The sequence below is a fragment of the Papaver somniferum genome, chromosome 1 (assembly GCF_003573695.1).
Source record: "Papaver somniferum cultivar HN1 chromosome 1, ASM357369v1, whole genome shotgun sequence".
Taxonomy (NCBI): Eukaryota; Viridiplantae; Streptophyta; class Magnoliopsida; order Ranunculales; family Papaveraceae; genus Papaver; species Papaver somniferum.
Genome location: NC_039358.1, coordinates 199,880,013 through 199,892,285, shown reverse-complemented (window position 1 = coordinate 199,892,285; position 12,273 = coordinate 199,880,013). Strand labels below are relative to the sequence as shown.

Sequence of the window (12,273 nt, the reverse complement as noted above, 5' to 3'; positions counted from 1 at the left end):
AGCAAACCAAAAATCAACTAAACACCTTAGTCCCTTTGCTAAACCGATTGTACAAATATAATCGGTTTAGCAAAGTCACTAAAGATCCTCCCTTCCTGTTGTGCATCTAGAGATTGCCCTGGACAGCATGACACCTCTACTACGTTTATATGAAGGGATCTCCCTTCGTGACACATCACTTAATGTCGCGAAACCAAAAATCAAAATATGAAGGGATCTCCCTTCCTGACACCTCATACTATGTTTATATGTATTACAAGCCGAACTATTTCATAAACCAAAAATACTTGTAGATCTTATACGTTGTAAAATAAGATCACATCAATGACTCGAAAACTCGAAATATATGTTCTAAAATCTCTCTAATTACGATAAGGAATAAGAGACCGAAAGGTGTGGCTCATAAAATCAAAAAACTTTGGTTCTGTAATAGTGTTCAAGTCATTTACTCCGAGGAGATTAAGATTTTCTTTGCAAAAATCTCGAAGGGAAAAATGAATAATGAGATGGAGGTGCGGGGAATCGAACCCCGTGCCTCTCGCATGCGAAGCGAGCGCTCTACCATATGAGCTACACCCCCATTACCGACCTGATTTAGCCACATGCCACTAAATATACGGCTTCCTAAAAAAAAAAATCCATGAGCTAAATGGGCTTTCTGGCCCAAAAACATCTTGGTGGCCGAAACAATTGATGAATATTACCACCGAAAAGAAACAAAAAATCTCTTCCGTATCAAAGTCACCAAACATGTTTACCTTGTTCTGCATCTAGACAGCATGTTACTCCTTTTAAAATTAACCTCATTTTACGAGAGTAGTAGGGAACAATTCCAAAAAAAATGTTGCTAGTAGGCTTAACACTAGCTGGTCATAGTTTGGAAGACTAATCTCTTCATGCATATTTGGAAGACTAATCCACAAGTTTCACTCATTCTTGTTATCAGAAACCGTCAACCAGAAATCCTATATTCAGGTTCACCAAAATCAGCACGTCAATCTTGACCGTGGTGTGACTGACGTTTAGGGGAAATGTCCTAGTCTCCTTCCAACGATATTTGCGAGGTGTTATAACTTGAGTCTTGGGGTAATGTTATTTTAGAAATATCTTGATGCATATACCGACTGGTCAGCTGGTCATCCCCGTTTCTCAAAATTTGATGCGTTCCAGGAGGTCCCAAATTCGAGTCATGAAGCTCGCTGATAGGCTAACACAACAACCTGTTCAATTAATGTAGTAGTATGTCGTTGGAGCTTAGCTTTTTAGGCTTCCAACTAGTTTCATGTAATAACATCTATATCCAAATATTCGTAACGAATTAAAAAATAAATCAAATCAAATCCTAATATACCGATATTAATTTTTTGATGAGACATTCAACAAAACCCAGCATCACCAAACCGAGTTCAAGTCCGATCCGAATAACTTTGGTTCGGTATCGAACTTACATATCTGATTCAAACAAACTAGATAGCCGGGAAATGAATCGTCGAGCTCACGATTATGCACAGGATGAGACAAGCTGTGCCAAAAATGCAGAGACACAGACAGACTTTTGTCTAAATAGTTCATCTTTTCTTTCTTTGACATGTCGGTGCATCCGTCACGCATGTTTTTTTCGCGACATTAATATAATCTCCGTATTATGAATAAACAAAGAATAAGAAAGATATCAGCAGATATTACCAATCCTATTTTAACCGAAAAATAATAAAAATGAATGCATCCCAGTGTAGCACTAAAGAATTCCATCATCAATAAATGATCTCACACTACAATTATCAGTCAGTCTTATCACTAACCCGATAGACTGATTATATGCTTCATGACAGCGGATGCACTCATCTAAGGGTCAAATGTCGGCAGTACAGGATCCAGATCCCAAGTTTTAGGTGGAATTATGGAACCCAAATTGCATTCAATGATTCTACACGAACCGCGTTAGAAAACAAAGCAAAAAGCAAAAATCGGGTCTCTCACATGATGGTGGGCCCTGTGCCCTGGGGAGTTAACAGGGGTCCTAGTTTTGGGCCCCGCCATATCAAGATTTGTGAGAGCCCCGGTTTCTAAGTTGTTTTTCACTCGGTACGTTAGGAATTTTTGGATTGTATTTGGCATTACTCAAATCCTGTCATTGTGCCCAAGATTTGGCAAGGCACTACACGAGTTGTGACTCATAATTTTGTAAGTTCCCGTGAAACGAAATAAAACATTCATGTAACAAACTCAAATTATTTATTCCATGTGACCGACATTCTGCACTGTAATTTAAATTTTACCTGGTAATCCAAAATCTATTATCTAAATGGTAGATTTACAAAGAGTTAGTTCCGGTGGAAATTTCAGATATAAATAATACAATCACTTCCGAACAATTTTTAGGTTTATTCCATAACTTATTTACACAACAAAAAAACTCCCGGCCAGTGTAGAATCGTCGATATTGACTTTACTGACCTCAAAAAGTAAATTGCTATGAAAAATAGATTATATCCAAAGAAATCAGTTACATGCCATAAGAAATGAAGTGTGGTATTTACCCCCATTCTCCATAGATATTGTGTCTTCTACAATGTTTGGCTGCAACATCATCCCAAGAGTTTTAATTTCTTCTTACAAATTCGACTCTTACTAAGGAAAACGAATTTCAAAACTAATTACAATCATCTACAATGGTATCGCTAAACCATCATAATTTATTATTGTTGTTCCTAATAAAATTAACTTTTTTTTGGCATTAATGCAGAGGCACAATCATTATATGTTGTTACTTCTTATTAGATGTATCCCTTCATATATAGCAAGACATTCAGCTTCTTCAGGGGTTCAGGATACTCCTCCAACACGCTTACATCCTTGAAAGTTTCCTATTTTGTCAGTAAGAATGAGACCTAGCTTTAGTGTTTTCATCAAAGGAAGCATCACAATTCAAAATATAACAATTATTAGGTAGATCATTAAAGACAGAAGCAGTATAAGTAGTGTCGGGATCAATGATCTGTATAAAGGGAGAATCATTCTGGTGTTCAAGGTCCATCGGGAGTTTCATAGACAAATTAATAGTGTTAGCTGAAACTACAAATATGTTTTAAAACACCTTGAAACATCTATCACTTATGCTGCTGTGAAGACAATCTGTTAAGAATGGGAATTATGGTTTTTATTCGACCACTTGATAATCCAGTCCTTGATAGAGATGTTAGAGTCAGAATCACCTAAGACTAGCTTGTTTCACAGAAAAAAAAGACCAGACATCCCTGTCGTAAGGATAATGTAATACCAGGTGCTCTGTAGTTTCAAGGGCATTTTTATCACATAAGCAACATGGTTCTTGGAAGTTTATGTACAGTATAACCTGTATAAAATAACGATGTAGAGACCGGTAAACTTTATCAATTTATCGCGATATTAAATCATGAATAAAATAATAATAATTAATTTATGAAAATATTGTATAATATTCTTTCCACCAACCATTACATCAAAAATTCAACCTTTGAGACACATACATTATAAGAGCTTTGTGGATGCATTATTGTTGACGGTTCTATTGTAGTATTTTGGAGGGTTATATAGTAGGAGAAACAAATCACGAGAATATAAATGTTTTAGACACGATAAACCTTGCCATTCCGTATTGGAAAATATGTGTTCGTTTAGTGGATGACACCGCGTCAACAAATTCAAGTGAAGTGTTAGATAACGAAGGCATTAAAGAACTATAAAATTTAACAAATGACTGAATTATCGCAATGAAATTAGGGAGTTATTAATTTATATATCGGAACAGACATATAAAGTCTAATTTTCTAATTAATTTATAAATTAATCGAAATATTAATTTAGCACGTTGTCCTTGGTCGACTCGGGACCGATGAAATATATTAATTTATCATGGATATTAATTTATCGCGGTTTATAGGGGTTGTACCGTATTGGTTCAGCTTAACCCTGGAAGGTAAAATATTTTCAAAGCATATTGAAAAGATAAGGGTAGAGACTTAAAAATATTTTCAATTTTTAGTGTCAAAATTTATGAAGTCAGTTATCATTGAATGCATCTATGTTTTTCCCATTCTTAAACTCTCTAGTGAGATTGTCTTTTATGATGTCTAGAGACTTACACAGATGCTTCTCCAAATATAATATGAATTGTACGAGTTCTTGTAATGCAATGGACGAATATTTTTGAAACTTTTGCATCTAAGAATCCAACCTAAAGGTCATCGGGAGAGTGAACAAGATTCTAGGCCAACTTAAAAAGTGAAGCATGATTAATCTTTTCAGATTTTTAAAACCTAGATCCCTTGATACTTCATGAATACTGAAATTGTTCGACCTCCTCATGTATTCATGTGATAAATTGAAAATGATTTCAGAACATGTTGGACCATAATGTGATAAATTGTTCGACCTCCTCATGTATCATCTTGAATAACTTGTTTTCCTTTCCATCTGGCGACTCTTTTGCCAAACACACAAAGTAAATGTTCAAAAGACTTAGTCCTAGATCTATCAATAAAAGGAGGAGTGCCCAGATATCTATCTTTAAGGTCAACTTTCCTGACTTAAGGAATCTGATGAGAGAGACAACAAGTTCAGGGTGACCTGAACAAGCGTATATTTTCTTGACTTGACTAAATAATCGTTTAATTTATTTTTTTCCACATTTATGTCTTGACCTGAACAAGCACTGAGCGCATCAATCAAAGACATCAAATTGCTAGAACACTAAATACCATTATATTTTATCAGGCCTTGGACATGTCAAGTTTAAGGCCCATGATGCCCATCTAGTCTTTCTTCCTCTTCATGGTGCGAACAATTTCATGTCTATCAATCACATATTAGAGACATGCCTATTTGACACATAGATCGCTTGAAAAGTTAAAATTATTTTACCAAAGTTGTACCATTCTATTCACAAACTTTTTACATATAATCTTTTAATTAAAGTTGCAAAGAGATATTATTTTAAAATCGGAAAATGTAGAAAGATGATGATCCACCTTAGGAATAAGAAACAAAATGGCGTGGTTCATAAAATCAGAAAGCTCTAGTAGTGTTAAAAACATCTATTTAGAGGAAATGAAGATTCTCTTTGTAAAATTGTGAAAGGAAAAATAAAAAAACAGAAAGGTGTGGTTCATGAAATCAAAAAGCTCTGGTACTGTTTAAGGTGAAATTTATTATTTTAAAATCGAAAAATGTAGAAAGATGATGATCCACCTTAAGAATAAGAAACAAAATGGTGTGGTTCATAAAATCAGAAAGCTCTAGTAGTGTTAAAAACATCTATTTAGAGGAAATGAAGATTCTCTTTGTAAAACTGCGAAAGGAAAAATAAATAGACAGAAAGGTGTGGTTCATGAAATCAAAAAGCTCTGGTACTGTTCAAGGTAAAATTTTAAAAAATAAAATGGAGGTGCGGGGAATCGAACCCCGTGCCTCTCGCATGCGAAGCGAGCGCTCTACCATATGAGCTACACCCCCTCTATTGACCTTAATTGGCCACGTGGTCTTACAAATCTGCTGCTTCCCATAATTTTCCCCAGCCAATAGCCCCATTACTGTTTAGGGATCCGAAATGGGCTTTGTGGCCCAAAAACAACTTGGTGGCCGAAACAGTTGATGAATGACCGAAAAGAAACGAAAGACCACTGCCCTACGGAGATCAAAATATTGTCTACTGCAGCTACGGCAGAAAGAAAGGAGAGATTAGAGATTTTAGTAAAGGATGGATGGACAAGGAGGAGGAGGAGGAGAAGTGGTGAGGATATCTAAAGAAAAAACAACAATAATCAAATGATAAATCAGCTTCAAACAATCTCAAGAAAATTAACTGAATTAGGAAACGGATTCGGTAATTGGTTTTCCAAACAATCTATTCCTGTTCAAGCGACTGTTGTTACTACTGCCATTGGAATCCACGGAGCTGCTCTCGGTGGTACTGTCGGAGCCGTAGCTCTGGCTGCTGCCCATATCTTTCCAAAGCATTCACTATTCACTTGCCATTAAGGCTAAATTCGCTAGTCCTATGGCAGAAGCTCGTATGTTCGCTGCTGTGCTAGGCACCCATGCCTGCATACATTTTATCATGGGAAACAATAGAGGGAAAGACGATGTCCAGACTCGAATGGCAGCAGGTTTTGGTGCTGGAGTCATGTGTAGATTGGTTTCTCGGATGGGGATATCCTTGTGTCCTATCCAATGAAGCCGTAATGGGGGTTGTCGGTGCGCTTATTGGAGGTGTTATATTTCAGCTAGGTAGAAAAAAATCTCAGTTGCCAGTGGAGTATACCAGAACAAAATGCATGTTATCGAACCTTGGCCTTGAGAATTACGAGAAGAACTTTGAGAAAGGCTTGTTGACAGACATTACTATGCCTTTGCTTACAGGAACTATTCTTAAAGAAGTGGGAGTCCCTCCTGGACCAAGACTTCTAATACTTGACCACATTGAATATGATCCTGAACTGCAAAAGATGCGGCAAGGACGTGCAAGACGAAATTCATAGATGGTAAGCAATCAAGTTAACCAAGGATAGCCAACAATGTAATAAGGCCAGTGGCCTAAGTCTCATACTTGAGGTTAGAGGTTTGAATCCATTGCTAGTTGCTACAAAAAGTGCATGATGTTATTTACAAGTTGCTTTTGAGTCTTTTGTTGTTCTGGAATCTAGCTTAACATAATACAGCTTCCGTTTCAAGAAGAGTGATACTTTCAAAACTTTTTCATTTTTTGGTTTAAAATAGGCCAAGATGAAAAAGAAAAACTATCGCTTTTCCTGAAACAAAGGGACACTTGATGTTTAGTCAGTGAAACTGACGGTGAACAATGCAGTATTATCATTTATGCTATACTTGTCTCTGCTCTATGCTCTGTCTGCATATATTTTGTCTTTGCAAATTGATCGTTTCTGTTTCAACTTTCAAGTGTTCCATTTCATACTTGACATTGTCCCTACTAGGAGGCTGACTGTCATACCGTGTGGAACCGGGAGTAACTTGGTCCCAATGATGATACCTGTGAGTTGTCCAATTAAAGCCAAAAGATGCAATACAACCTCAAAAGGAAGAAAGTAAGATCGAGAACACCGACCAATAAAAACATGTCGGAACTGAATTTCATCTGTGATAGCGAAAACTGGGTGACAAAAAAATCATTACTTTTCATCATTGTATTACTTGAGTTCTTTTACAAGGGTATACATAAAAATAAATAAAATTAGCTCTATTTTCTGTTACAACCAGCAGTTACCTACCAGGTACGCAGTTGCAATCAAATTAATTATACAGCAGAAGCTCCTTAGGAGGTAACTAACACGCGGATAAATATAGGACTCTCACAGTCACAACCACAAAGATCCTGCACAGCTTCGACATAAACCGTCTACCAGCAAACTAGCATGAAATCAAAAAAAAAAAAAAAAAAAAAAAAAAAAAAAAAAAAAAAAAAAAAAAAAAAAAAAAAAAAAAAAAGAATAGAAGAAAAAAAGAGAGTGAAGACCGTCGTGGGATGACTCTGCTACATAAGAACTAAATTTATCTCACAAATTACACTGGATTATGTTCCCGATTTGGAGCCGTCCGCGAACCAGGATCAATCGACTGAGTCGAGAAAACCAGGGTTCTGTAAGGACCACCATTTTATCTACAATCTTCCATACAATCTTCCTAATCTCACCCTTGCGGAGTATAATACACATCAGCATATATCAAAGTTAAAATGGTTGGTCACCCCAAGGCATTCTGCAAGTTGAAGTATATTAGATTGCATGGCTTCAGAACTTGGAGAAACGTCATCCGGAAGCTTGGGTAGGCAATCGGGCAGATATTCTTCACCGTCTTCCCGAAGGCAAAATAGGTACAGGGAAGATCGACAGAATATAAACCTAAAGAGTAACATGAATTAGGTTATCTGAAACGGTTACGAAAATTCAGTCCATCAAAGTACATGATAATGACCATTTTCTATCCCTTCACTGACTAGAAAAAGGGTATTACCAAACTTCATTATAAGAACCTAACCAGATATGAAAAAGATAGCATATGTGCAATGTATAATGAATTGGGTTGGGCTCCTATCAGGACTGGATTTCTCTACCAATGTTAAAACAGAATTAATGATACTGAGTTGTGTATAGCATGCTAATTGACCACAATTTTGATATGCAAGATTCTAAAAAGGTGAAATTTTTTACCTAAGAATAAGCCTCCTCAGAAAGGGATCGGGTAACACTTGAGCCCAAACCAAATCCAGGCTATATGGCTTACAGAGCTTTATTTCCCACTTAGAGAATGCAGAGGATAGTATTTCATCAGCCTGGCTGTAGATCTCCTGCAATCACCAACACATGGCAGAACACATGAGTACACCAGATTAACAGGAGACAATAATGGGTAGCAACTTTTGAGAGTTCGTCAGTCTCTAACCTTATCAATGTCTGAACAAGAGAGGCCAACCAATTGGCAGAATGCTTGTAAAGGAGCTGTCAAGAATAATGTAAACTGACTCCCGTCTTTCGAAGGCTCACCAGCAGACGATGAACCCCAGAATGCTGGTTTTCGAGGAGAAAGAAGTAGTGCAGCTGTTTCTCCCCGTTCTGCCCCATGTAAAGCCTGGAAAATGATTACCACGATAAATGAAAAGGTCCGATCTATAAGGTTCGCCATTTACATATTTCTTAATTAATTCTACGTTTTCAGAATCCTTGAAAATCTTATCTTCGTGGAAAATCGATTAGGAATGTGCTCGAAATCTTAAGAAGTCATGATTGAAATCTTCGAAGTAACGACATTTTGCCTACTAAACTCATCTATCTCCCTCTTTTGTTTCCCAAGTTTTTCCCCAGTGGCTGGGACAGTAGTAGCCATGAGTTTCATATCAAGGTGCATTTCAAATTTTAATCTCGTGTTTACTCGTAACAACATGATAATACCAAGTGTTTCAAGAATCAAATCACTAATCCCTCTCAAGTAGCTCTATTAGATGAGATATTTTGCACGAAAAACATGATAACATCTTCAATAAGGCAATAGAAGATGAAGTATAAATGGATGCATAGAAAGGAAAACAAGTTTGATTTCGCAAAACTCAGAAAAACTCAGAAAACAAGCTTATAATATATCAACATATACAATCAGCCGAACTAGTCTAAAAAGTAATAAATAAGTTTTAACAAACCTGCCTTGAATGCATGGCTATTTTCACTATCCACTATTAAGAAAAGTGGCCGCCGAGTAAATGGAATTAAATCACCAGGGTAGAGGTTGTTTGAACCTGAAAATTAAAGTTCATCTTCATTAGAGGCGGTTAAAAGCGAGAACATGAGACATGTAGCTTCAATAATTAAATTTCATTCTGGAATTTCTATTCTTAGTGTGACCCAGACAAAAAATGTGAAAATCGGAATCCTCTAAAACCAAGCACTTCGTGTTCTGAAAAGAAATCATACACACAGTATAGGAATCATACCAGCACTTCCTTTAGGACCTAACCACAGGTAATCTTCACCGGAGTCATAGGAGTCTCCCTCATCACTTCCACGGAAGGACTGAGAGTCAACTTTGTTGTTTAGCGAGTTTCTTGAAGCTCCAACAGTCTGAATGTGAGAAGTAGTAGTTTTTCCAGATTTTCCTACAAGAAACTCATCCAAGTGAGTCAACAAAACTTGCTCGAATACTTTAAGAGCTTGTGAAATTGGATATCGAGAAAGAAAAACAAACCTGAGGCTGATATGTAAATCAGAAAAACACTATCTGGAGGTAACTCTTCGCAAATTGTCGCAATGACCTGCCAATAGAGCATCAAATCTTAGAATGAACTTCAATAAGAACTGAAATCTCGACAGAAATAAAATAGATGTTTGTTTTGTTTGCTATTTCCAAGTAAATTGATGAACCTAAAGAACTGTCACTAGGACAACACGATGATTACTTTCAACATTGAGATATGTACAGAAATGTGTTTCACAAGAAGAAAACGCTTTGGGTTTGTTCCGGATAAGTGAGTGGAGAACTAGAAATAAATCTTAAACTTGATATCCTATCACACAAATTGATTCAGTCTTTCAGTGAAACGGGTGAATTATATGGAGGGAATCCCTAAGTTCCGGGGATTCCTATTGGAAGTTCAAACTGTTTAATGAGGAGGTGAAGTAAAATATTGATGTCTAGCAGAAAGTGGGCTGTAGGCACAAACCCATCAACCAGAAATCTAAGTTTTGCGAAACATACCGAGACCAGATGTGTTGCTGTTGGGCGATAAAGAATTGCCTTCCTTGGATTCAATGGCAAAGTTGGATCAGTCATGTCCATAGCAAGATTTATGTCTATCAGACCAGAGGCTTCAGTATGACCGTTTGAGTTAACATGATTGTCTGGTTCTGTTGTACGCATCTGAAAGAAAGCTCCACTAGGCTCCCACTCTAAACATTGCAGCATTCTGAAAGTGTCAAGGGTAAGTTCTGTAAACTTCACCTGAAAGTGGAAAATGTAATGTCAACAGTTAACTTTTCTATTGCACAAACGAAATGTTTCAGCCATACAACAATAAGTATTTTCCTTTTTTTGATGTGTCGTTCATTAACATTCAGTGTAAGCATAGATTAGTACCTCATTACGATGATAACTCGTCAGTAATGCATCGTTCAACTTCAGAACCCTCTTTGCATGAAAACGAGCAACATGTGATAGTGAGGCTGGATAAGTGTCAAATTTAGCACAGTATCTCAAAGGCTTGGCATCCATAAACGTTGTATCAACCTTCAAAAAGCGGACAATTTCTTGCAACACTAGTTTCCATTCTCTGAAATTAGTCTCCTGGAAGAAAAAACATCACTACTAAGAGACTCGATTTATATCAAATACTTCACATTGAAGGAATGGAACAAATAAATACAACAAATGGAACAAATTAGATTAAAGAACCAAAACAGAAAATCATTGTACAGTGGTTATGTCGATAGCTCCATTATATGCTGACTAATGTAGTTTGCTAGTATAAATGGTTATTACTCATTAGAACTCTGCAGAGTGCTAAAAGCATGGCGCCAGACTCACACGTCATTATACATCTCAGCTAAATGGTAAATACATCTCAAGAAAGAATTTCAATTTGCTGCTTCGGTTAAAGATGTAGGTAGTAAAGTCTATAAATTTCTAATTGGGACATTCCTTTGCTGTTAAACCTACTGTAAGAAAATCTAATCAAACAAGTTCACTTATTAACCAATCCACGAAAACCAAAATTACTTAACAGATATATACTTTGGCTTCTTCCATTTCGTCTACCATCACAAATTTCAGTAATAAAAATATTGATCATAATCAATCTAATTCAACAGAACATACAACCCAAACACAAATTGAACAAATTAACTCCAAATTCCAAATTCCCAGTTTTCCACCAACTCTCCTAAATTCTCAATCAAATTTCACTACTAATGATGCAATTATGAAACATCCGAAAATGAAAAAAAAAAACAACAAAAAAAATTCAAATGAATTTACCATTATTACACAAATTCAAAGAAAGAGAAGAAGAAGAAGAATTTACCTTGAAAGTAGATTTGCAGTCATCAACAAGAGCCTTAAACCTCTCAACCAGAAGCTTAACAGTATCCACCCGATTCAAAATCAAAGCAACAACTAAATACCTAGCAAAAAACCTCAATTCCTTATACTTCAAACTCAAATCCTTCTTCTTCATCACACTCCTCATCACTCCTTTACTCTGATCATCAAAATAAGCTCTGTTCAAAATAGCTTCATAAAAAACGTAACACTCTAACAAAAACCTCGTCTCACTACTCCTCATATACTGATTAAAGTAAAGCTGTCCGATTCTCGACGCAATTTCACCAATCTCCCATCTCTGCAAACCCGATTCAACAAGTTTCGCCCGATTCTCCTGCTGAAATCTCCATAACTGTGTGTACACTTTGAATACTTTGCGGTAGTAATGGTTTGGGAATTTATTAGGGTTTATTGGTATATCACGAACTCGAACGAATTTCCGATCTGCTTTCTCGACGAGTAGACGGAATTTCCTCGCGACCGTGACTCTGTCGTCGGAGTCGTTGTTGTCGCCGTCGCCGCCCATGGCGCACGTTAGTTTGTGCAGACAGTTATTCTATGATGAATTTTGTAGGCTCTGCCTGCCATGATGGAGGAGGAGGAGATTATATGAATGAGCTGTTTGTGGGGAGGTGTGAGTAAAGTGTGAGTGAATAAATGACTGGAAATATAATTATTTTTTTGAGGGGGGTT

At 36.7% G+C, this 12,273-nt stretch overlaps 1 protein-coding gene and 2 non-coding genes across 4 annotated transcripts; all 3 read right to left on the bottom strand.

Moving 5' to 3' along the window:
* Positions 1 to 507: 507 nt before the first annotated feature.
* On the bottom strand, positions 508 to 580 carry TRNAA-CGC. The gene has a single exon. It is a non-coding gene; the product is annotated as a tRNA-Ala (tRNA).
* A 4,840-nt stretch (positions 581 to 5,420) lies between these two features.
* On the bottom strand, positions 5,421 to 5,493 carry TRNAA-CGC. The gene has a single exon. It is a non-coding gene; the product is annotated as a tRNA-Ala (tRNA).
* Positions 5,494 to 7,152: 1,659 nt separating this feature from the next.
* LOC113311874 (protein SCAI-like) lies at positions 7,153 to 12,225 on the bottom strand. 2 transcript variants are annotated; one of them, XM_026560669.1, is made up of 9 exons: positions 11,561 to 12,224; positions 10,618 to 10,824; positions 10,240 to 10,482; positions 9,730 to 9,796; positions 9,479 to 9,640; positions 9,192 to 9,283; positions 8,437 to 8,622; positions 8,205 to 8,341; positions 7,153 to 7,895 (listed from the first exon to the last, which is right to left on the bottom strand). In XM_026560669.1, the coding sequence occupies exons 1-9, from the start codon at positions 12,104 to 12,106 to the stop codon at positions 7,709 to 7,711; spliced, it is 1,827 nt and encodes a 608-aa protein (XP_026416454.1). In that variant the 5' UTR covers positions 12,107 to 12,224; the 3' UTR covers positions 7,153 to 7,708. The 2 variants fall into 2 exon arrangements, 1 of the variants encoding a protein (XP_026416454.1); XR_003341615.1 differs by having other exon boundaries at positions 7,683 to 7,895; positions 9,188 to 9,283; positions 11,561 to 12,225.
* Positions 12,226 to 12,273: the final 48 nt, after the last annotated feature.